At 43.8% G+C, this 26,714-nt stretch overlaps 1 protein-coding gene across 1 annotated transcript in view; it reads left to right on the forward strand.

The window, feature by feature from the left end:
• The window catches only part of runx1t1 (RUNX1 partner transcriptional co-repressor 1), a gene marked incomplete at its 3' end in the record, with an annotated part of 76,670 nt that extends 50,537 nt beyond the window's left edge, over positions 1-26,133 (forward strand). Inside the window, 7 exon segments of the mRNA XM_083761989.1 lie at positions 2,902-3,086; positions 10,365-10,633; positions 13,399-13,487; positions 14,609-14,807; positions 17,251-17,322; positions 23,679-23,869; positions 25,747-26,133. Coding sequence (XP_083618115.1) covers positions 2,902-3,086; positions 10,365-10,633; positions 13,399-13,487; positions 14,609-14,807; positions 17,251-17,322; positions 23,679-23,869; positions 25,747-26,133 — 1,392 coding nt within the window.
• Between the last annotated feature and the right edge of the window lie 581 nt (positions 26,134-26,714).

The following is a 26,714-nucleotide window of genomic DNA, read 5'->3' on the forward strand; positions in this document are numbered from 1 at the left end:
ACTTGAGCCGCGGACCACCATTTGATGAGATCAAGGCAGGAATAAAACTGTTTAAAGTTTAAAGCTTTTTCCACAAATTGTACAAATAAAGAGCTTCCCCCATGCTTTCCCACCTGAGATGTGGCTTTTCCCACAAATCGTACAAATAAAGGGCTTCCCAATGTGCTTTGGCAAACTTTTGCTACAAAACTGTGCAACAAAACTTTTTTTTTTTTTTACATATATTATAATTAAAAACATAATAATATGTTTTTAATTATATATGTATATAATAATATAATTATATATATGTATTGTACTACCGGTACATGTACCGTAAACAAATGTGCTAATAAAGTATTCCGTCAGTCAATCAAAGCACAGAGCTCTGGCCCAGGCCGTAGCGTAACGGTCTGGGCACCGGACTGGTGATCCAGTCGCGGTGTGCCGCGGGTTCGACTCCCGGACCCGACACGGCCTTTACCGCATGTCATCCCCCCATCTCTCTCCCGTTTCCTGTCAGCCTACTTTCTATCCCTTAAAAAATCAATAAAAGGCGTAAGCCGCAAAAAAAAAAAAAAAAAAAAAAAAAAAAAGCACAGAGCTCTGAGAGTCTGTGTGCAGAGTCTGAATAGCAACCAAAACAGACTCAAATAAGCCCCTGTCCTCCGTAGAGTGAAAAATTTATCGGGTGCTGTTTTTACCCCACCTCCTTAACACCCCCCCACCCCCCCCATATCTAAATGCGTCCCACGTCTCGCACAATTAGGATGACCTCCAATTAATGGCAGACGAGTTCAGCGAGGTCAAAGCAATCAATTCTACCCTCTTTTTCCACGGGGGTAATTACGATCATAAACTATTAACGGACCATTAACTCGGGCAGGTATGGGGGATGGCTGCCGTTTGCCTTTTCTTTTTTTTTCTCCTTCTTCATTGCAGCCAATTACAGCGGGGTGGGGGGGCGGTGGGGGGGCAAGGCTAGTACTGTACGACGAATAAGAAAGCACTGTAGTGGTGGTGGTGGTAGAAGTACTGAGATTATTTTACTTAAGTTAAAAAAAAAAGCATATACCAAAATATAAAGTGGAAGGAAGGCACTGGAGCAACACCGTTTTTTTTAATCGAGCAAGCAAGCAATAAAATGACAACGTTTCAATGTATCCGTCACATCTTTGTCAGGTCAAAACGCCGAAATATAAACATCCTCTGATACAAGTAAATTCTATAACATGTATTCAATTGTTTCACTTGAAAGTAAAAGTACACACGTACAGTATTTGCGTCAAAATTAAAGTACCAAAAGTGAAAGTTATTATTTATTTATTTAAAAATGTGTCAATTCCACGTAGTGCATCCGGCTTTGTCGAGCGGATAAGAACACAGTTTAGCCATTCTGACCGGGCACCCATTTTGGTGTTGGCATCATGTTATGCTTTAGCTATTTAAAAATAGCATATCTACAAGCTCATATCGCGCCACCGAGTGGCGCGATACGAGCTTGTAGGTCTGCTATTTTTGAAAAATTGAAGAGCGACTGACATTTTTAGAATCTGATCTCAGGTCAGAATGGGTTCATCAGACCAGTGTGTGTCCGGCGGAAACCTCGTATGAATCTGATCTCAGGTCAGAATGGGTTAACCCGTTTTCAGGGAAGGGAAGCCGGGTGGGGATGATGGTGATATTTGCCACTGCACCCGTCAGCTATGGGAGTGTTGTGCGGGAGGAGTCAGATGAAAGCTCTTATCTCCTCCCGGTGGTGGAGCCGCCTCACTGGCAGGTGAGTCAGTATAGGATACAAAAAGAAAAGGAAAAAACATATAAAAGAAATGGAGAGAGACGTAACAACATTAACGACCACACAAAGATGTTTTCACTCCGAAAATAGACCCCGGCGCTTTCTCGTTCTCAGATCCCCGACCCACGCAATACTTTCATCATCTCGCCTTTAAAAGCGGCACGCCGTCAGTATAGCCTTTGAAGTCCCGACTACAAGTCCACACGGGGAAACAGACCCCCACAGTACACCTAAAAGACAGAAAATAGCAGTCCTTTCTTGAGGAAAGAAAATTGCTTCTTTTGAAGACGACAGTCTCAACCGGTTCTTCAAGGTGTTCTGTTTCGTGTTTTATCTTTGGCGAGCTTTTTGGCAGGCGCTGATGCATTCTGGGCGACGGGAAAGTGGTTCAGAGGTAATGAGATGTTTGTGGTCGGTTGTGACACGCAAAACATCACTTCTATGGGGTTCTTTTATTTTATTTTTTACCCCTCTCTCACTCTCTCTCTATTTTGCTACGCACTAATCCCCCCCACCCATTCAGGACGTGAACCCTTTTACATGTTTTAAGCATTATGTTATACTACTACTATTGGAAAATAGCAGATCCTACAAGCTCGTAGCAAAGCTACGAGATTTTTGTGGCACAAATCTTTGATATATATTCTTTCAGAGTGAACTTTTTATCTCAAATCTTTGCTTCTGGGGGGGTCCCTGGAACAACATATTTTCAGAATATGGCCATATACACATGTAATTCTGGGATCCATGACATGAAAAAGTTAGAGAACCGCTGACATAGAAACATTTTAACCCATTCTGAACGGGAACCCATTTTGGTGTTAGCATCATGTTATGCTTTAGCTATTGAAAAATAGCAGATCTACAAGCTCATAGCGCGCCACCGAGTGGCGCGCTACGAGCTTGTAGGTCTGCTATTTTTTTTTTATTATCGAAGAACGACTGACATTTTTAGAATCTGATCGCAGGTCAGAATGGGTAATCATCAGACCAGTGTGTGTCCAGTGGAAACCTCGGTATGAATCTGATCTCAGGTCAGAATGGGTTAAGTGGTGCTGCAGAGGGAGCTGCTCCACTGTTCTAACAGTCTGAATCCCCCCCATACCCTCCCTCTCCTCCTCCAGGCCAACCTGCCCCTGCTGCAGAGGGAGCTGCTCCACTGCGCGCGGCTAGCCAAGCAGAACCCGGCCCAGTACCTGGCCCAGCACGAGCAGCTGCTCCTGGACACCTCCACCACCTCCTCCCCGGTGGACTCCTCCGAGCTGCTGATGGACGTCAACGAGAACGGCAAGAGGAGGACGCCCGACAGGTAATGATAATAACCGTTGTCTTTATTGTCGTCGTCCCCCCCCCTCAGGGATGTTCGTCTTAACAGTCTGTTCCGGCGGAAAGAACACGTTACCCTATAGCACGGAACAATATAGCAACATAACAACAGAACACCAAGGCAATACATGCCCCCCAGTATACACACAAACCCTCCTATCAGTTTGTTTAATGCCGCAACGGCTGAAGGTACGAGACTTCTACAAAACATTTCCCCATTTCACAACACTTCTACTAAACATTTCCCCATTTCACAACACTTCTACTAAACATTTCCCCATTTCACAACACTTCTACCAAACATTTCTCCATTTCACAACACTTCTACTAAACATTTCCCCATTTCACAACACTTCTACAAAACATTTCCCCATTTCACAACACTTCTACTAAACATTTCCCCATTTCACAACACTTCTACAAAACATTTCCCCATTTCACAACACTTCTACTAAACATTTCCCCATTTCACAACACTTCTACTAAACATTTCCCCATTTCACAACACTTTTACTAAACATTTCCCCATTTCACAACACTTCTACCAAACATTTCTCCATTTCACAACACTTCTACCAAACATTTCCCCATTTCACAACACTTCTACTAAACATTTCCCCATTTCACAACACTTCTACCAAACATTTCTCCATTTCACAACACTTCTACTAAACATTTCCCCATTTCACAACACTTCTACAAAACATTTCCCCATTTCACAACACTTCTACTAAACATTTCCCCATTTCACAACACTTCTACTAAACATTTCCCCATTTCACAACACTTCTACAAAACATTTCCCCCATTTCACAACACTTCTACTAAACATTTGCCCATTTCACAACACTTCTACTAAACATTTCCCCATTTCACAACACTTCTACTAAACATTTCCCCATTTCACAACACTTCTACTAAACATTTCACAACACTTCTACTAAACATTTCCCCATTTCACAACACTTCTACTAAACATTTCCCCATTTCACAACACTTCTACTAAACATTTCACAACACTTCTACTAAACATTTCCCCATTTCACAACACTTCTACTAAACATTTCCCCATTTCACAACACTTCTACTAAACATTTCCCCATTTCACAACACTTCTACTAAACATTTCACAACACTTCTACTAAACATTTCCCCATTTCACAACACTTCTACTAAACATTTCACAACACTTCTACTAAACATTTCACAACACTTCTACTAAACATTTCACAACACTTCTACTAAACATGACCCCATTTCACAACACTTCTACTAAACATTTCCCCATTTCACAACACTTCTACTAAACATTTCCCCATTTCACAACACTTCTACTAAACATTTCACAACACTTCTACTAAACATTTCACAACACTTCTACTAAACATTTCCCCATTTCACAACACTTCTACTAAACATTTCACAACACTTCTACTAAACATTTCACAACACTTCTACTAAACATTTCCCCATTTCACAACACTTCTACAAAACATTTCCCCATTTCACAACACTTCTACAAAACATTTCACAACACTTCTACTAAACATTTCCCCATTTCACAACACTTCTACTAAACATTTCCCCATTTCACAACACTTCTACTAAACATTTCCCCATTTCACAACACTTCTACTAAACATTTCACAACACTTCTACTAAACATTTCCCCATTTCACAACACTTCTACTAAACATTTCCCCATTTCACAACACTTCTACTAAACATTTCCCCATTTCACAACACTTCTACTAAACATTTCCCCATTTCACAACACTTCTACTAAACATTTCCCCATTTCACAACACTTCTACTAAACATTTCCCCATTTCACAACACTTCTACTAAACATTTCCCCATTTCACAACACTTCTACTAAACATTTCCCCATTTCACAACACTTCTACTAAACATTTCCCCATTTCACAACACTTCTACCAAACATTTCCCCATTTCACAACACTTCTACCAAACATTTCCCCATTTCACAACACTTCTACTAAACATTTCCCCATTTCACAACACTTCTACTAAACATTTCCCCATTTCACAACACTTCTACTAAACATTTCCCCATTTCACAACACTTCTACTAAACATTTCCCCATTTCACAACACTTCTACCAAACATTTCCCCATTTCACAACACTTCTACCAAACATTTCCCCATTTCACAACACTTCTACTAAACATTTCACAACACTTCTACTAAACATTTCACAACACTTCTACTAAACATTTCCCCATTTCACAACACTTCTACTAAACATTTCACAACACTTCTACTAAACATTTCACAACACTTCTACTAAACATTTCACAACACTTCTACTAAACATTTCCCCATTTCACAACACTTCTACTAAACATTTCCCCATTTCACAACACTTCTACTAAACATTTCCCCATTTCACAACACTTCTACTAAACATTTCCCCATTTCACAACACTTCTACTAAACATTTCCCCATTTCACAACACTTCTACTAAACATTTCCCCATTTCACAACACTTCTACCAAACATTTCCCCATTTCACAACACTCCTACTAAACATTTCACAACACTTCTACCAAACATTTCCCCATTTCACAACACTTCTACTAAACATTTCCCCATTTCACAACACTTCTACTAAACATTTCCCCATTTCACAACACTTCTACTAAACATTTCCCCATTTCACAACACTTCTACTAAACATTTCCCCATTTCACAACACTTTTACTAAACATTTCCCCATTTCACAACACTTCTACTAAACATTTCCCCATTTCACAACACTTCTACTAAACATTTCCCCATTTCACAACACTTCTACTAAACATTTCCCCATTTCACAACACTTCTACTAAACATTTCCCCATTCCACAACACTTATACTAAACATTTCACAACACTTCTACTAAACATTTCACAACACTTCTACTAAACATTTTCCCCATTTCAAAGTTCTGCATCTTCGCCCAGATGGCATGAGTTCGAACTGACGTACGAGGCGAGATAATTTGTTTGGATGCAAATCTGATCCCGTCAGTGGATCTTTATCTGGGGCTTGCTGTCATAATTTGGATCTTTAACCATATAATAGCTTGAGGTATAAAGTAGGGCTTAAGGGATAGCTTCAGTCATTTTCAATCTGTCTTCATGTGATAGGCACAGCATCTATATTGGAAAGACATTGCGCCTCTTAAGTACTTCCTTCACTTACCAATTATACTGATTAAGGTTGTGTTCCATTCTGGTCAAACAGAGTCAGAGTTCTCAAAGTGAGGTCCAGGGACCCTCATGGTTCCTAGAGGGGGTTGCAAATGGCCCATTACGGGGCCACAAATTCGTAAAGTAGAAGTAAAAGACCCACCCATGCATACAAACAACGAGGCAAGAGATATATCGAAGCAGGCAGACTATAGAATTTAAAGCGTATATGCTGTTATCCTTCTTATTTGGCAAGACATTTCTCGCATATGAAGTTCACAACTTCATATGCATTTTGAAAGTGATATTGTTATTGATATGTCTGGGTGGAATTCCAGAGAGCTAGTGACCTGTGTATGACAGTAAGCTTATAAGCACATTGGTTCTGGGAGCCGTGGAGTATTATTAACATGTCATCTGGACAGGTGTTGAACATTAGCACATCTGCTAAAACACTTAAGCAACGCAGCTGGTGTGTCCAACATGGCTGTGATGTCCATGTCAAATGAAGATAAATCAATTCACAATGAGCCTTTTGCCTTCGCCGACGCCCTTGGCATCACTGTAGCTGCTGATAGCAGTCAGGCACAGTGATGAATGGTGAGGGACAGGAATGATTGAACGTGACAACGGAGATGGGTGAGAAAAGATGTCCGCCGCACGCAGCTGTACCCCGGGGGCTCAACATATAGTGTACAGGCCAAGGCACACAGGAGACACAGGAGTACAGCGCATCCTTGAATCCATAAATGTATCACAGTACAGTACAGTACAGTACAGTACAGTACAGTACAGTACAGTACAGTACAGTACAGTACAGTACAGTACAGTACAGTACAGTACAGTACAGTACAGTACAGTACAGTACAGTAGTTACTAGTGTGCACCACTGACCACGTAGACAAAAACACAAAAAACTTCCCGTGCGGAGAAACAGGGTCTGCAAGTGGCGAGCCGACGTGCCTATACTGTAGGTGCACTCACTCCTCATCTGCAGTGTGTGTGTGTGTGTGTGTGTGTGCGCGCGCGCGCGCGTGTGTGCGCGCGCGTGCTTGCTTGGGAGGGGAGTGGGTTGGCCATTATTTAATGCAGGCATTGGGAGTGGGGGTGGGGGGGGGTGTACTTTTTTCATACTGTATCTGCTGAGGGAAAACAAAGAAGTCGAACGTGATATTAATAATTCTCAACCTCTCCTCCCCCAGCGGTTTGATCAGCCTTCTTTTTCTGTGTTACCTGCATATTTCCTTCGCCTGGTGTGCGGGGGAGTCAGCTTAGTGGGGGAAGGTGTGTGTGTGTGTGTGTGTGTGCGTGTGTGTGTGTGTGCGTGTGTGTGGGTGCGTATGTGTGCGTGCGTGCGTATGTGTGCGTATATACGTGTGAGTGTGAGTGAGAGAGATGCTTTACAGAATCCAGTAAGCATCTGTATTCAGTGGGAAAGTGTGGCGTTCGCATCTGTTTTGCGCGGCGTTGCGCACTCCGGAGGTGCAAGCGAGCATGGCTCCTATATCTCTTGCAAAAGTGTGAGGGTGTGCATATACTGTACGTGCAACAGTGTGTGTGTGTGTGTGTGTGTGTGTGTGTGTGTGTGTGTGTGTGTGTGCGTGCGTGCGTGTGTGTGCGTGCGTGCGAGCGAGCCTTCAGGGAGATGGGTTGATAACAAATACAGATGAGGCCCCAGCACCAATACGGCTGGCTAAGCACCTTTGCTTTCTGCTTACCTTTGCGCTGTATCTGCGCTTATTGGAGCCTCGCGTCGCAATATCGAAATTTGAATGGGAATCCTTAATTGCAGTCGGACGCCGCTATACGCAGTCGATGCGTGCTGATTAATACAGCACTGCGCGGGAAATTAGTTCGGGATGCCATTATCTTTTGCCTGAATCTGCGTATATAACATTATACGCGTAGCAAAACGTATACATCACATATATTTTTTACATTAAGCAGCAAATTTGAATGTTGCTCATTATCATCATTTATTATTGCAAGCTGTGAAGGCCTTAGGGCTCTCATACTGCCGGTAAAACATTGGCACATGGCGTGCGTGCGTGGCTGCATCTCTGTGTATGTGCGTGTCACGTGTGTATGTGCGTGTGTGCGTGCGTGTGTGTAATTAATTACTATTACTTATGGAACAACTGTCCCCACAAGTATACCAGAATTTGAGAAACCATCGTTTGTTTTATGTAAAAAATAATCCTAACCTAACCGCAAGAATCAGCGGCTCTCCGCTCTACTCCGAGTCTCTCTTATGTGACTGAACTTCTCACCCCATCTCTAAGGGAGATGCCAGCCACCCGTAGAAGAAAACTCATTTCGGAACGCTTGTATTCGCGACCTTATTCTTTCAGTCATGACCCACACTTCATGACCATATAGGTGAGAGTAGGAACGAAGATTGCTCGGTAGACAGAGAGCTTTGCCTTTTGGCTCAATTCTCTCAAAAACAGTGAGCGGTACAGAGACTGCAATACCGCCCCTGCTGCTCTGATTCCCCGGCTGATCTCCTTCTCCGTCCTTCCCCTCACTCGTGAACAGCACGCCGAGATACTTGAACTCCTTCACCTGGAGTAATGCCTCATTCCCTACCTGAACTTTCATAAAATGATAATTCATAAAACGTGCGTGCGTGCGTGAGCGTGCACTTTGTGTGTGTGTGTGTGTGGGGGGGGGGGGGGTGGATGGAGAGATAGATGGAGGGAGCGAGGGACAGAGCATATGGACAACTGTGGATGAGCATTAGGAGGCCATAAAAACAGCTCATTAAGAGGTTCAATCTGTTCATCAGAGAGAGAGAGAGAGAGGGGGGGGGGGGGGAGCAAGAGAGAGATACGAAAAAAGGAAACTGGGGGATTGTAGATAAGGGAGGGTGGTGGTGGAATTATTTAACTGTGAACTGACAACGCAGAGAACACACACACACACACACACACACACGCGCACTACATTAATCTTGAGAAACAGGCTAGCAAAAGTCCACCTGATCCCGCAGACACCGCTGCTGCACGCGCAGTGTGTGTGTGTGTGCGTGTGCGTGTGCGTGTGTGTGTGTGTGTGTGTGTGTGTGTGTGTGCGCGCGTGCGCATTTGTGCGTACATGCAGTACTTTATACATGCCTGTGTGCAAGTGTGCGCACATGCCAAACCTATACCGCACATGCACGCGTGCGCGCGCGCACACACACACACACACACACACACACACACTTGAACGGATACAGTTGCTCTAGGTAGCTTTGCGTGGGCCAAGGCAAACACTATAGCCCTTCACGGCGCTGTTATATTATAGGAGTGTCTCCAAGAGCGGTGATCGCTAAACCTTTTTCATTTCAAAGGACCCCCAGTTGCACAGCATTAGGCTACGGACCACCACACAACCATTTGAGACTTTTATTGATTATTATATGAATTATTGTTTTTTTTTTAATTATTATTATCACAGCCACAGGGACCTCAATATGCATGGTCAAGTCTGTGTGGATTCATCCCAATTTGACTTGATTAGAGCGTACGAATGGAAGGAAATTGGACCTATCACAGGTCTATAATATATGGTTACGCTCTCAGAGTTACAATAAGGACGAAACTGATAACTTTGAGCATATATGCCAGCGCTGCTACAGCTATACGTCTTACCTACTGTACCATGTTTATGCATTTATTTGATATTGACATGTCGATTTAACCCATTCTGACCGGGCACCCATTTTGGTGTTGGCATCATGTTATGCTTTAGCTATTGAAAAATAGCAGATCTACAAGCTCATATCGCGCCACCGAGTGGCGCGATACGAGCTTGTAGGTCTGCTATTTTTAGAAAAATCGAAGAACGACTGACATTTTTAGAATCTGATCTCAGGTCAGAATGGGTTAATCAGACCAGTGTGTGTCCAGTGGAAACCTCGTGTGAATCTGATCTCAGGTCAGAATGGGTTAAACTCAGAATTCTGGAAAAGTTAGTCTTTGGACATAGAAGACAACAGCGGATGAAAAAACTGTCTACATGTTACCCGCATGTTTTGTGTTACAAGTCAGCCTCTCTCTCTCTCTCTCTCTCTCTCTCAGAACCAAAGAGAACGGCTTTGAGCGCGACGGGGGCTCGCTGCATCCGGAGGTGCACCCCAGCAAGAGGCCCTGCACCATAAGCCCCGCCCAGCGCTTCAGCCCGTCCAATGGGCTCTCCTACCAGCCCAACGGCCTGCCCCACCCGGGCCCGCCCCCTCCGCCGCAGCACTACCGCCTGGACGACATGGCCATCGCTCACCACTACCGCGACACGTACCGCCACCCCGCCACCAACCACCGCGAGATCAGAGACCGAACCAGACCCATCGGTGAGGAGAGGGGGCACGGTGTGTGTGTGTGTGTGTGTGTGTGTGTGTGTGTGTCAGTGTGTGTGCGCATGTGTGTGAGGATGTGTATGAGGATGTGACTGTGCTACTTTCGGTTGCTTTTGTATGGCATCAATTTACGAAAAAACATTTACAAAAATGTACAACATGGAGATAAGAGGTTTCTGCCCGACGGCAACAAAACCAGGCCCTCGGGGGAAAGAAAGACAAGAGATGATCCCATACAGCATACGAGGATAGTTCACATTTTGCAGGACTTACATCATTCTTACATCAACTCCCATTCCCTGCCCCACCAAAGCACCGGTCAGACCACCAGGCTGCTTCTCCATTCACATACAGTATCTTAGGCCCGCCAATAACCCACATGAATCTGGAGCCTTGTTTACAAGAGTCCTTGTGGGTTTGTTAGTGCAATGGTTTGATGCGGTAATTTGTAATGATATTTATTTCATTTAAAGATCTGAGAGCAAAATAATAAATACAAAATCAGTGGTGAATGGTGCAACTCCATTACCATGTGGGGGTCCCTGGGGGGTCCCTGGGGGGTCCCCGGAACATCCAGACCACCCAGAACGTTCCCAAGGGGCTGGCCTGGTTCCGGCGAGCCGACCCGCGTCCAAAACGGTCGAGAAATGACAGAGTTACCAACCAAGCTATTTTCGTGCTAGGACGGACGGACAGACCCAGGGACACATAGCTGTGTAATGCAGTGGTTGCACCACTCAAAAATAACCGTAAATCAATGTCTTTCGTCTGTGATATATAGCAGTGGTTCTCAAAGTGTAGTAACTCAGAGAATGTACAAATGGGCCGACTCCATTTGGTTCCATTTTTACACTCACAGTTGAGATTTTATATTATAGATTGAGTGATGATCGACGTTGACTAATATTAGAAACATCGAGAATGCCTCCTGAATTGTTGCAGTTGAGTGCAATCGCAAGCAGAGAACCTCTTACAACCCCCGATGCACAAATAAATACAGTCCCGGCAGAAACCTTGTATCTCCATTATTTCACGTTTTTCTATGTTTTTATGTGAATGAATGCCCTACTTCATCATATACAAGTGTATCGCACTAAAGTAGTGAAAATAGATGATGCACAAGCCCCTTGTAGGTTGGCTATTTTCACTATCTTCAAATGTCTAAATGTAAAATGATAACAAAAAAAGGAAACGGTTATTTTTGGACATACAAGGTTTCCAGCCGACAGCGACGATATGCTATGAGAAACACGGCGGATTACAGATTAGCATGTCGTGTCAGATATGAAGATGAATTTTTATGAAGAATCTCTAAAGAAGACAACCAACCCCCTCTCTCTCTCAACCCCCCCCCCCCCCCAGATCTAAAAATAGGCGAGACATTTAGCAAGTCTAGCCTGGAGAGGATGGTGTCTGGTGCTCTAGAAACTCAGTCACGGGGGTCCTGCCCTCTGGCTGGGTGGAGAGGGGGGGGAGAGAGACAGGCACAGCGGGTGTTCATTTAAGTCCTAGTTGTATTTATGTACTGTACTCGTTTTGTGTTTCTGTCCCTTGCTTTGTATTTCATCTTACCTTCTGTGGTATCTTGGTTTGTTGCTATACATGACTACGGATGGAAATTGGCATTCCTGCTAACTCCGATATATTTCCTCACGCTGCATTCTGAACCGTGCTGTACAATAACTGTACTGTATGTAATGCCATTGAATGCCCTGTTCATTGATTCAATGACGTTTTCCTTGACTATTGTCATACAAATAATTGCAATTAACGATTTCATTGTGTTGGGCGTTGAACAACGTTGAATCATATAAAATGTTAATAACATTTCGGTATGGCTTTTTAGCCTTCAGTAACTTATAACTTAAAGAAATGACTACAAATGAATACAGTAGATTGTCTATTTCCACTATTTTATTTTTAATACATTCTGAACGGGAACCCATTTTGGTGTTGGCATCATGTTATGCTTTAGCTATTGAAAAATAGCAGATCTACAAGCTCATAGCGCGCCACCGAGTGGCGTGCTACGAGCTTGTAGGTCTGCTATTTTCTTTTTTAATCGAAGAACGACTGACATTTTTAGAATCTGATCTCAGGTCAGAATGGGTTAATCAGACCAGTGTGTGTCCAGTGGAAACCTCGTATGAATCTGATCTCAGGTCAGAATGGGTTAATACATTTCAACCTACGTAGAAGCACTACTGCACGTCGCAATATCTTAGCTAACGACCCTGCAGAGCTCCAGACCCTGATGCCAGATAGGAGAGCGTCGAGGGCAGCGAGTAGGTGTTGGCTGGAACGCACTCTCGCATCGCATACATTAACCCATTCTGACCTGAGATCAGATTCATACGAGGTTTCCGCCGGACACACACTGGTCCTGATGAACCCATTCTGACCTGAGATCAGATTCTAAAAATGTCAGTCGCTCTTCGATTTTTCAAAAATAGCAGACCTACAAGCTCGTATCGCGCCACTCGGTGGCGCGCTATGAGCTTGTAGATCTGCTATTTTTAAATAGCTAAAGCATAACATGATGCCGACACCAAAATGGGTGCCCGGTCAGAATGGGTTAAAAAATGTATGAACATAATTATATCAACAAACGATTATGGCGATTACGTCATAATTGTGACAGGCCTACCGTACCGGTCAAATAAAGAAAGAGAGAGAGAGAGAGAGAATGTATTTCTTGGCTAAACTGACCAGCTGCACTTTGTCTGTCTGTCTGTCTGTCTGTCTGTCCGTCCGTCCAGGCATGCACACGGGCACCCGGCAGGAGGAGGTGATTGACCACCGGCTGACGGACAGAGAGTGGGCTGAGGAATGGAAGCACCTTGACCATGTAAGAAAAGTAATAACATTTTTTATTACTCTTACTCTTACGCCTCTGTCTGTGTCTGTGAGTACCTGCTGTCTTTGCTGTGGTCACTGGGAATCTGGCAGGGTTTTTTTTTTCTTTCCTCTCTGTGCTAAACCACTCAGCTGATGTGCGCTGTGTCGTTAGCCCCGCTTGTGCTTGCTTGTTGTTTGTTTGTCTTTTTAACAGTTGTTGTGTGGCAATATGGGATGATGATTAAAAGCATTAAAGCATGCACTCTTTGAATACTCAAGTATTTTAAGCAAGTACTCCAGTACTTCAACTCAAGTGCAATTTGCCAGAGAAAGATTCACTTAGTAGTTGAGTCTTTGACAAGAGTATTTATACTTTAACTCAAGTATCAAGTTTTATTTGTCCCTAATCTAACAGTAAATGCACCAAGTCTCTGTGTGTGTGTGTGTGTGTGTGTGTGTGTGTGTGCGTGTGTGTTTGTGTGTGTGTGTGTGTGTGTGTGTACGTACGTCTGTACGTCTGTAATTCACATAACTCGAGAACCGTTCGCCACACCGACTTCATTCGACACACGCGTTCCACACCACCGCAGGGATTGCTGTGCCCGGTGTCGAGTCGGTCGGACCCACGGTTGTCCAGAACCGCCCCAAAAAGTCCTCTGCCCGGGCTCTATAGACAGGGCCCCTGCCCAGTGCCCAGTGTCCATATATGGAGCTGGCCTGTTCTGACATCATTCTGATGTCTGCATAGTCTCCATGCCTGACAAAGAACTCCATATATGGGCATAAAATTGACACAGACTTTTTCTGGGTGGGGCATTAATTTCCAACTTGCAGCGTTCCAAGTAGGCCAGTGCCCAACGGGCACTGCTCTAGTAATATAATAAAGTAAGACAATAAATAATAATATAATAAAATAATGCAGTAAGAAACAAATGCAGGATTTTGGACGTTCATTAGCTTATCAATGTGCAGCAGGTTCAGAAGTGTGCAAGTAATATATCTAACTGTCACATGACACAGTCAAATGTGCAAAGGAGTCAGGCATACATCAATAATATACACAGCGAGAGGGTCATATCAAGTGCTGGGAGTTGAGTACTTTGTCCACCATTGTCATTCTCTGTCCCCCAGCTGCTGAACTGCATCATGGACATGGTGGAGAAGACACGGCGCTCGCTAACGGTGCTGCGGCGCTGCCAGGAGGCCGACCGCGAGGAGCTCAACTACTGGATCCGCCGCTACAGCGACGCAGAGGAGCTCAAGAAGGGAGCGGTGGCCGGCGGAGGCCAGGCGCGGCAGAGCCCTGCGGCACAGGACAACGCCACGCCAGGTTGGTACTAGCTAACCAGTCAAAGGTCCTGATGTTGGGCATGTTGGCTCACTGGAAACAATCTGTTGTACCAGTGGGTGTCAAAGTGTGGTCCAGGTTCCAAAATGGGGTTCCAAATGACCCCTAACGGGTGTGTAACTCTGAGTGTGTACAAATGGAAAGTGTACGTCGCACGAACGGGTGCGAATGCAATCGAATGTGCTACTGTGTATGTATCGCAATGATTGCCAAGTGACAACAAGGAAGAACAACACAGCCGCTCGTCGCGCGCCGCCATTGTCCATAGCGTTACATTGGAGAGAGATTACCCAGAAGCCAGCGAGACTTTTTTTTTTCTTTTTCCCGTGATCCAAATGTGTGATGTGTCACAAAGTAGCTGTGGAAAACCTTTCATTGTCTCATAACGTCATAAGTCAACCCATTCTGACCTGAGATCAGATTCATACGAGGTTTCCGCCGGACACACACTGGTCTGATGAACCCATTCTGACCTGAGATCAGATTCTAAAAATGTCAGTCGCTCTTCGATTTTTCAAAAATAGCAGACCTACAAGCTCGTATCGCGCCACTCGGTGGCGCGATATGAGCTTGTAGATCTGCGTTTTAGTGTCATTAAGTCATTGTAATTGCGTAAACAAGTCACTATGTTTAATGTTTAAACCATTGAGTTAGCAATGCTAACCAATGCTAATCAGAAAATCAGCTTTACCTTCAAAGTATGCAAATTCCGCTAAAATTCCGCTTTTTGTACACAATCGTTTTTGAAGATAATACTAGTCTTTCACTAACTGGCTAACAGAAATAGCAGAGAAAGAAGTATTAACAGTCGTATTTTGTAAAAAGTGTGCTTATTTTCGGTCCTCCTAAAGCTAATTCATGATAATGTTTTAGCTAGGGGCACTGGCCATCACAACAATGGAACATGGCTTCTTATTTCCAATAGCAGAGAAGAAGAAGACTCTAGCATGTATTGTAAACATTGTAACATTATGTCACCATAACGTGGTTCTTATTAGTTACTTTGGAATGTACCTGCCATGAAAATTAAGGTCATAATAATGCAGATCACATCGATATGTAATATAACGCGATAATGTACTTGTTTTAGCTACAGGATTGACGATTGATATCAATATATAATGCTAAATGTAGCTAACGGCTATTTTTTGCAGGGTTGCCAGGTTCTGCGAGAGAAACAAGCAACCCGTATATGAAAACAAGCCCAAAATAAGCAAAAATAGCCGATCTACAAGCATATAACAAAACCAATCTTGTCCCTGGCATACATTATTTTCAGATGGGGGTTCTGCAGACAAATAATAATAATAACAGGCTAATATAGCTATCTTATTTGTACTCATCTGGACCATTTACATAAGCCTAATTTTCTGCCACTGTTGTTGCCCTTTTTTCATAGTACAAAATGGCAAATAAATGCAGTAGCCTATTTAAAAAAGGAGAGATAATAGGCAAACTATCAATTATAACAACATTATCTAATTGTGAAGACTTATTGGTACAGTAGGCCTATGCATTCTTTTTCTTTAGAAACATGGCCAACTAATTATAATAAGCAGACATGGCAACACTGCTGGTTGGCTAATGGAGGAATGAAGGGAAAACAGCGCCCCCTAAAGTGACAGATCACTGCTGATATCTTTGAAGGGGGAATTCTCCAATTTGACATTTCTGGTTCAACAAGTTTCAAATGGTCATATCTTCTTCATTTCCCCCCCAATTTCAATGAGCAATGCATCATATGAAAGGTTACAGTGTGCAGTTTCATAATATGTAAAGAACTGAAAAATGACCATGGCCCCCTTGTGTATCAAACTACTGGCACTGGTCACATATTTATAGACAATAGAAGGGAAGGAAACTTAAAAACCAAAAAACATGCCAAACCAGCCTTGGTACAGTGTGATGTAAGCAACACAGCTGCAGCTAATAAACACAACAATGATTTAGGTATCCCAGTGTGCAAGCCAAAGAATGGTTATGTAAATTACTGATAGAATAAAAAAAAATATCACATCTGGGTTTCATTTGCTGTATTCTTCTGAGACTGTCCAAAATAATTATGTTATAATGACATGATTAAAGGCAAGACCTATTATGTACTTCTGCCATTGTATTACATTAATCACACCAGATTTGTATGTTTGTCTGTAGAATTATACAGGAATTATTGCACGATTTCAAAACACATTTGCGCTGCCCTCGGCAGAGGGTCTAATTTTAGACTCTCAGAATCAAATTAACACTCATTAGTTTAACTGTTTTCTGAGGTCTTTCTAGTTTGTAACTGAAAGGGTGATAGCTGATTTTCCTGTGTATGTGTGTGTGTGTGTGTGTGTGTGTGTGTGTGTGTGTGTGTGTGTGTGCGTGCGTGCGTGCGTGCGTGCGTGCGTGCGTGCGTGCGTGCGTGCGTGTGTCTGTGCAGATATTCACAGAGAACTGATGCATCGGCCTGTATCTTCCGGTTATGTTCCTGAAGAGATCTGGAAGAAAGCCGGTGAGCCAAAAAACACACACACACACACACACACACACACACACACACACACACACACACACACACACACTGTCTGCTGTCTCCATCCCCGGTAGCCTCAGATTCACGCTCCAACATATGACAGTGTCACATGCCAAAAAAAAGCCGATGTACAAGCCCACAATGTGACGTTTCCACGCCGTGTTATGGTCTTATTGATTGGCTGTTTTCAGCGACTCGACACCGCGGACGTGGCCAAGCATAAACCCGGGCTCCGGTCCGCCATTGGAGAAGCATTTGTGTAGGAAGTACAAAGACAGTGTCGGCGAGCCAAGCCGCGCTCTGCGCATTCCAAATATGATGTCAGGTCATAAAAGGGGTTTTACTGCTCTGGCTGAACAAGGAGCTTAAGTAGCTCTTACAGTTAACACCATCGCGGCCCATGACGTAAATCACCGTCAAGTTCAAGTGCACGGTCATGTGCCCGAGACGAAGATTGATAATCTCCGTCAAATTAGCGCTATGAAAACGGATCCATCGTCAGCAAGCCTAGAGGCGCTTGCTGACGATGGGCACATTGTATTCATGGATTAAATAGGCCCGGGCCCTCGAGGTGTTAACCCAGTGGTCGGACCATTAACCCATTCTGACCGGGCACCCGTTTTGGTGTTGGCATCATGTCATGCTTTAGCTATTGAAAAATAGCAGATCTACAAGCTCATATCGCGCCACCGAGTGGCGCGATACGAGCTTGTAGGTCTGCTATTTTTTTTAAATCGAAGAGCGACTGACATTTCTAGAATCTGATCTCAGGTCAGAATGGGTTCATCAGACCAGTGTGTGTCCGGCGGAAACCTCGTATGAATCTGATCTCAGGTCAGAATGGGTTAAAAATACAGGAGCTAGACGTCGGATCACATTTTGATACGAGCTGTTTTGGGTGCACTTTACATTTCCAGGGTGTTAAAGTCATACTATGAAACTTTTTTCAATTAAACTAAAAGTAATGTTTTGATATAATATATATTGATATAAAAGTAGTAAAAAGTGCTTCGGGAAAAACTCCATTCGACTCTCAAATTGTCTGATAATAAAGCAGCTAACTCCACCACCTCTCCCGCTCTCATGCAAGTAATTGACAATATATAAAGTCACAACACCAGCTTTGATGAGGCAGTAGTGCGTGCTAGTGCTTTATAAAACTATCACTTTTACCCCAATTAAAAACATTTCCGTGTCCATAATGAATCTTCTATTTTACCTATGTAAGCTAACAGTGGTGGCTTCATTTTGCATTTACAATGTTGCATGGGGGAACACAGCCTTATAGGGTTGACTCAGGGAGAGTCAGGGAGAAGTATACAACTGTTGTCTATGGCACTCTGAGAGTGTACACATGTAACCAAATGGACCTGTGAGGGTCCATTTGGTTACATTTGTACACTATCTGAGATGGTTTGCAGACGGTGGTGAGATGGTACACTCTCTCTCAGAGATAGAAATCTACACTGAGGATTTTCCTGCACAATGCCCTCGGTGATGAGTGAGTTTTCGAGATCGAGTGCTGCAAATGTGTTTAACCCATTCTGACCTGAGATCAGATTCATACGAGGTTTCCACTGGACACACACTGGTCTGATGAACCCATTCTGACCTGAGATCAGATTTCGATTTTTCAAAAAATAGCAGACCTACAAGCTCGTATCGCGCCACTCGGTGGCGCGATATGAGCTTGTAGATCTGCTATTTTTAAATAGCTAAAGCACGACATGATGCTGACACCAAAATGGGTGCCCGTTCAGAATGGTTTAAAAAACCTTCTAATAACTTTCAAATGTATTGACGTTTTCATTTATGCAGCAGCATGCACAGAAACAGAAATTCTTAGAACTGCCGCAGCTGGATTTGCCATTATGGGCAGCCAACGCCGAGAGACTCGAATAAGAGAGAAAGACATTTCTTGGAGAGGAATCCGGGGGAATCTCGTTTTGTATTCACTGCCGGGGCGAACCAGTAGTATATCTGCTTTTTAAGCCCCCTGGAGAAAAGAAATTGTCCCCTTGCTTGACCAAGCATGATGGTGTGCGAGATACCGGCGAACAAGTAATATGCATTTAAATTGAATTGAGTATCACCGTCGGGACTGCAGCGGCAGCTCTCCCCCACGCCCCATCCTCGTCGCCTCTTGATCGATCTTCCATCTGAAGCATTCGGTGTGTAATCACAATTCCACGCGCAAGGCATACATCGTGGCTGTCACGGCAGAAACCTTGTATCTCCAATATTGCATTTTGTTTTGTTGTTGGGTTTTTTTGAGTGGGTGCAACCACTCCTAGAACCAGCAATGTCCGTCCGTCCGTCCATCCCTATGTCTGTCTGTCTGTCCGTATGTTTAGGGTACCAGGGGGCGCTGTTGCACCACTCACTTCAGACAGGTTAGATTTTTTTTGCTTTTTTGTCAATCAAACCCTACGTCAACATAATACAGTTGTCACACGAAAGCAGCAAGAATAGCTGATCTGTAGATATGCTATATCTGCTGTGTTTGAAAGTCTGTCTTTGCTGTCAGGCAAAAACATTGTATCTCCTTTGTTTTGTTGTAAATTACATCATACAGCTGTGTCGCACAAAAGTAGTGAAAATAGCAGATCTACAAGCTTTGTGAAATTTTTTGAGCAAAACAATATTGTACCAAAGAAAGCTTGTGATAGAATAACAATTTAAATCCATTGGAACTCTTTTTTCCCCATTTCCTGAAGTAACATACAAGGTTTCTGCCCTGACATCGAGGCGTACATCACACGGCAGCAGTCCCGGGCAATTTCCAGCGACTGCAGCCAGCACAATAGGGTTAAAGACAAAACCACCCACTTTAACAATTCAGCTCAATCACAGACGTAGAGGCGATTCGTGCCGTTTGGAACAGATTGTTGGACTTATATGGTTGTAATGCGAGGAGTGGCCTGTGTGAATGCATGACATTTAAACTACTTTGAAAATAGTAGTCTGACATAATTTACACGTTTCTCTTCCCCATTCTGAATTCCCATAGACTTTTATATTTTGTCAAATGAGAGCTGTGTTCCAAAAATGTGCAGAGACAGGTTGTTTATTTTTGGACCACAATGCTTATATGAAACGGTTTTAAGATGAACCAATGTTATTATCCATAGAGAAAAATATCCCCGACCCAGGCGATGAACGAGTGACATCAGGACTTCGGTACAGGGCTATATTTTATAAAATAGCAGAAAATAAATAAATATATATATATATATATATATATATATAATCTTCATTCATTCATTCATTCATTCATTCAAAGTGTTTATACGCTCTTATAAGGAGGACAGGTAATCACTTCATGATAGCCTAGCCATAAAGCCTTACATACCTCTTGTCTCGGGGATAAACGGTGAACCTTTCAATATTTTCAGTTTTTCTGTCTCTGCGTTCTTTTGTATTTTCCCCAACATTTGCAAGCATCCTCTTCCATTTCAATCGCATTATTTTTCCTCGCCGAGGAGAGGAGCTGATTTAAATGTGACCCGGTGAGAATTGCAAAATAGGCTCCTTAACCCATTCTGAACGGGCACCCATTTTGGTGTTGGCATCATGTCGTGCTTTAGCTATTGAAAAATAGCAGATCTACAAGCTCATATCGCGCCACCGAGTGGCGCGATACGAGCTTGTAGGTCTGCTATCTTTGAAAAAAATCGAAGAACGACTGACATTTTTTTAATCTGATCTCAGGTCAGAATGGGTTCATCGGACCAGTGGGTGTCCAGTGGAAACCTCGTATGAATCTGATCTCAGGTCAGAATGGGTTAACACAATGGAGTGCTGCAGTGAATACATCTGTTTGGAATGGGCAAAAATGTTTACCGTCGGTGATAAATATTCAAGCACCTTGCGCGGCAGTGTCCTGCCGGTTTCCCACTCTGCCGCACCGCAGCGCAGGCCTCTGGGATCACAATGGAAATGCATAATTTAAATATAAATTGCCTGATTTGCATACACAATTAGTCAAGTTACAGGCTTGATGGGAGCAAACAAAAAGCCCTCGCTCTGCTTTGACGTCTGGGTTGGAATTCCGGCGCTTAACACCCACACGGCAAGGTTACGGCAATGCGCAAAAAAAATACAAGTGGAAAATACCCCAAAGCACATTTTCTAATGTATTTACCTGGGATTAATTGCCTGGTGCTCGCTTTATGGATGTTTTACACACAGCATTTAAAATAAAAGTAGCTTTTTTAGTCATGCATCTTTATTAAAGGCAAAAATCATCAGCTGCAATTTATTTATTCCTTCCAGTTGGTCAACTTTAGCACGTCATGCATCCATCTTTTTAGTAGATCAAACCAATTAAACACGCCACCGTCACTGTGGCGAATGTCTACTAATTAGTCAGAGGTATGCAAAGCTGATCATTACGCTGGATTTAGGTCTCAGACGATTAATATCACTACCTGAGCTCCCAGGCCAATAGGCAGGTGCATGCAACACAATATTACTGGATGGATGAAGATTAGGCACAAAATAGATGAACATTAGGCAAAGAATAGAGGAACATAATCATTAAGCAAAATATTATAAACATAGATAATGATGCACAAAGAATGATGCACATTAGGCGAAAGATTATGCCATTATGCCAAAAGGGATGAATATCATGCAAAAGAAAATAGATAATAGACACGTGTGAGATCGGCTATTTATGTTTTTGACTTCCAAAAATGGTTTAACCCATTCTGACCGGGCACCCATTTTGGTGTTAGCATCATGTTATGCTTTAGCTATTTAAAAATAGCAGATCTACAAGCTCATAGCGCGCCACCGAGTGGCGCGCTACGAGCTTGTAGGTCTGCTATTTTTGAAGAATCGAAGAGCGACTGACATTTTTAGAATCTGATCTCAGGTCAGAATGGGTTCATCAGGACCAGTGTGTGTCCGGCGGAAACCTCGTATGAATCTGATCTCAGGTCAGAATGGGTTAAATGGTTTAAGTGCTTAAAGGCTGTCCACAACAAGAATCATAACTATATAGACAACAATAAAGATAATAAAGTATCCACACTGATGATAAACAATAATGTTTTGATTGTATGAGTGAGTTGAGGTGTTGGACATTTGAGACATCTGTATAAGTCTGGGTGGACTTGAAATAGCAGCCTTATGCTATAGACATGAATACATGTAGGATTAATTACGGTTAGTCTTGCATAAGCACCCAGAGCAGCAGTTTTCATGTCATACTTCAAGCCAGACGTATTCATTTTCTCAGTCAAGCATCCATTCCACTGAGGTTGCAGAGGTTTGTAGAGAACCTTTTGGGAACCACTGTCCTAGATATCATAAAACCTTGCATTCTTTCAATTTTATTGAGGAATATGTATAGCTGTATAGCTATGATTATATACTTTCATGAGAAAATAAATGCAGAAATGTTCAAAAGACTAGTGTTTGTCAAAACCATGCCACCTATACTTAGCGTGCCCCAGGGCCGGAGGCATATTTCTACATCAAATCTCTTTCCCGAAAATAAACACAGTGGCTCACAATGTGTCACTACTCACAAAGCGTGTTGTGAGCATGTAAATGTGCTATCCGACTATTATTTGCCACAGAATAGGGACTCTAGGGTAAATGAGCGGGATTTGTAGATTTTTCAGCTAATTATGGGAAACCCCCTAAAGATTCAATTTGTGTGTGCGTACATGCGTGGTGTGTGTTGCGTGGTTGGTTGTTCAGAGGCTTTGTGAAGGACACAGCGTTCACAGTGGGGACTCAACCTGTTCTGTCACAGAACAGTCCCCAGAACAGTCACCTCCCGCTCCATCCAGCCTGAGGCCGCTACATGTTCTGTAACAGGCCCAGGACACACTGTCTCTTTGCCCTACAAAGCCAAAGGACAAGTGACAGTGGCAGCCAGTGACGCTGGTGAAATACAAAATAAAGAACATGATATACATTTTTGCTGTTTTAAAGCACACAGTAAAATCCTGATTGTTAGAGCAGCACACACATACAGCCCACCCTTAGTGGGTAGAGAGGTCGTGCGGTAATCAGCAGGTCACCGGTTTGACTCCCCTCTCACTCCAAGTCTACGTGTCAAAGTCCCTGAGCAAAGAGGGGTCAGGCCTATGTTCCCTTAAAGCCAAATTCCAATAACCCAAAGCTCTGACTCTCGCTCACTCACACTCGGTCACTCTTTACATAACTTACACAGAGGACTTTAAATGTGTCCCAGGGTAATCCTTACCGCACTTAACTGGGGTAACATGTAAGTGCGAATAGAAGTACCCTCATCCAGGGTTTGAAACTTACGGATCGCAGCTTCTAACATCTAACATCTTTTGGCTCTTTGGCTGCAGAGGAGGCGGTCAACGAGGTGAAGCGCCAGGCCATGTCGGAGCTGCAGAAGGCCGTGTCGGAGGCGGAGCGCAAGGCCCACGACATGATCAGCACGGAGCGCGCCAAGATGGAGCGCACCGTGGCCGAGGCCAAGCGGCAGGCCTCCGAGGACGCCATCTCTGTCATCAACCAGCAGGAGGACTCCAGCGAGGTGGGTGGACTCCTGAGTGATATAAAACAGGGGACCCCCCCCTTAGCTGAGTGAGAGATGAAGCAGGGACCCGCACTATTCTCCATCTGCCAACCTGGGGAGAGTCCCGAACTGAGCTCATGCTTCAGCCCCCCCCCACCCCCTTAAGTGGCTACTAATAAAAAATTGTTCACAGAAAACTACTAATAAAAAAATACAAATAAAGTCTCTATCGCACGAAGATTTGACGACCCCCTGTTGAAGACCCAATATATAAAATCTCTGATCTCCTAAAGAGAAGTATCCGTTTGATCTGTTCCTCTCATTAATAACGCAGAATGGTTGTTGCACCTCTTTAGATATCAAAGAGGTAAACAATTATTCACAGCGTTGACTGCAGGATCATGCAAATCAAGGTTATTTTGTACTCTGGCGAGAAAGAGAAGGTGGGGGGGGTTGATAAAGGAGATCAAAGGGAGGCCAGTCAAGTCTCTCTCTCTCTCTCTCTCTCTCTCTCTCTCTCTCTCTGCCCTTATATGAGCTATGTTTAGAAAGGTGCTACCAATTCAGCAGAGAGGAAACCAGGAAAGGCAAGGAGTTACTAATCACCATCAGAGAACTTGACGTTTAATCAGTTAAGCGAGAGGGAAATGCACGGCTCACATCTGACATTAATTGCGGGAGCCAGAGTAAAAAATAAGAAGAATGTTTTTTTAAAAGGCTTGGTTTGTAGGTTTGTTTCCTTCGGGAAAGCCACAGAGCTGTCAGGGTTGCTCTGCCGCGTGGAAAACGAGATGTGGTGCTTTTGATCCGTCTGTGGTTCCATTGATAGTGTATAAGTGCTGCAGCAAACATGGCCCCTTGTTTAGCCATGTGCAGTCTGCTACAGCCATGCTTGTTTTGATCACTGCTGGATCTTTATCAGGATCTTGGTGAGAATCCAGACATGATCGAAACATCGACTCCCGACACTTGAAATAAACAGTGGGAGCAAATGGGCAACCTTTATTGTTTCCTGTATCCGGATCCCACGTCCATGACTTACCCAACCATTCACCTGCTTTGTTGTGCAACCAGAGGAAGAATCCACCCGTTGTGCGTTTCTAGAAATATATTTAGCTATAGATCCTGGGTTCAATCAAATTAATTGATTGAGAACAGGTATCTATTCATTTGTATAGGCTTTTTTATAGCCTTGCCCTTATGTTTTTGAATGTTCCTGTTCTTTTAGATGTTTTTAATGGTGTGTTGTTACTTTTGCTTTTATTAACCCATTCTGACCGGGCACCCATTTTGGTGTTGGCATCATGTTATGCTTTAGCTATTGAAAAATAGCAGATCTACAAGCTCATATCGCGCCACCGAGTGGCGCGATACGAGCTTGTAGGTCTGCTATTTTTGAAAAATCGAAGACACTTTTAGAATCTGATCTCAGGTCAGAATGGGTTAATTTGCTGTAGCACTTTGAGATTCTCACGAATATAAAGTGCGTTATAAATAAAATCCATTATTATTATTATTATTAGGTATCTATTCACTTCCTGACTCACTGATGGTCCTTGACTTCTTCGCTGTAAATCCAAAAAAATCCTTTATTTATTTATTTGTTTTCTTTATCCCATTCTGACCGGGCACCCATTTTGGTGTCGGCATCATGTTATGCTTTAGCTATTGAAAAATAGCAGATCTACAAGCTCATATCGCGCCACCGAGTGGCGCGATACGAGCTTGTAGGTCTGCTATTTTTGAATAAAATCGAAAAAGACTGACATTTTTATAATCTGATCTCAGGTCAGAATGGGTTCATCAGACCAGTGTGTGTCCGGCGGAAACCTCGTATGAATCTGATCTCAGGTCAGAATGGGTTATTTAATTGTATTTCCTCCCGCGGCATGCAGAGCTGCTGGAACTGCGGACGCAAGGCCAGCGAGACGTGCAGCGGCTGCAACACGGCGCGCTACTGCGGCTCCTTCTGTCAGCACAAGGACTGGGAGAAGCACCACCACGTCTGTGGCCAGACGCTGCAGGCCCAACAGCAGCAACAACAACAACAACAACAACAACCGCAAGCCAGCCAGCAGCAGCAGCAGCAGGGAGGAGGAGGAGGCGGTCCCGGCGGGCCAGAGACCCCCGTCCTGGCCAGCTCCTCCGCCGCCTGCACCCCCAGCAGCGGGGCAGGGAGCCCGGCCCCCACCCCGCCCTGCACCGTCGCCGCCACCACCCCCCGCTCCGCCACCCCCGGCACGCCCTCCTCCTCCTCCGTGCTGGACGGCACGCCGCGCTAAAAAAGGACGCTCTGACTGGTGGTGGGGAGGGGTTGTTGGGGGGATGTGTTGGGGTGTGGGGGGGGGGGGGGGGGGGGGGGTTGGGAGAGGACAGGCCCCCGTGATGTCTGTCCCTGCCGCCGCCCCACGATGCCAACAATGTCTCACACAGCATGACTGTCTAAAAAGGTTGCCTCGCGAAAGAGATGCTAAGCTAGCGTAGCTAAGGGGGAAGAGATGGCGGGTGTGCGTGGCTGTCCTGTCTGTGTGTCTTTCTGTTCCTGTCTTTGCAGTGTATAGTCACAGCGGTATAAAGGGGGAGGGCGGAGGTCCAGAATCGGGTCATATTGACTTGCCGTGACTTTAAAGAAACACAAAGATATTCTTTGTTGATTAATTAAATGAACAAATAACGATCTGCTTTTCCTTTTTAGCGTAACTTTATTGTTATTCCTGGTCGTCTTATGTTTCGTCGTCGTGCGTGTCTGTTATTGTCGTTGAAGTCATCGCCTACCTTCCTTTCTCTTCCCCTCTTTTTATTTTATTTTCTTCCTGTAAATATGAACATAAAGAGACTGGGGCAGAGAATAGCCGTGACCTCG

The sequence above is a fragment of the Protomyctophum parallelum genome (assembly GCF_964188405.1).
Source record: "Protomyctophum parallelum genome assembly, chromosome: 1".
Classification (NCBI taxonomy): Eukaryota; Metazoa; Chordata; class Actinopteri; order Myctophiformes; family Myctophidae; genus Protomyctophum; species Protomyctophum parallelum.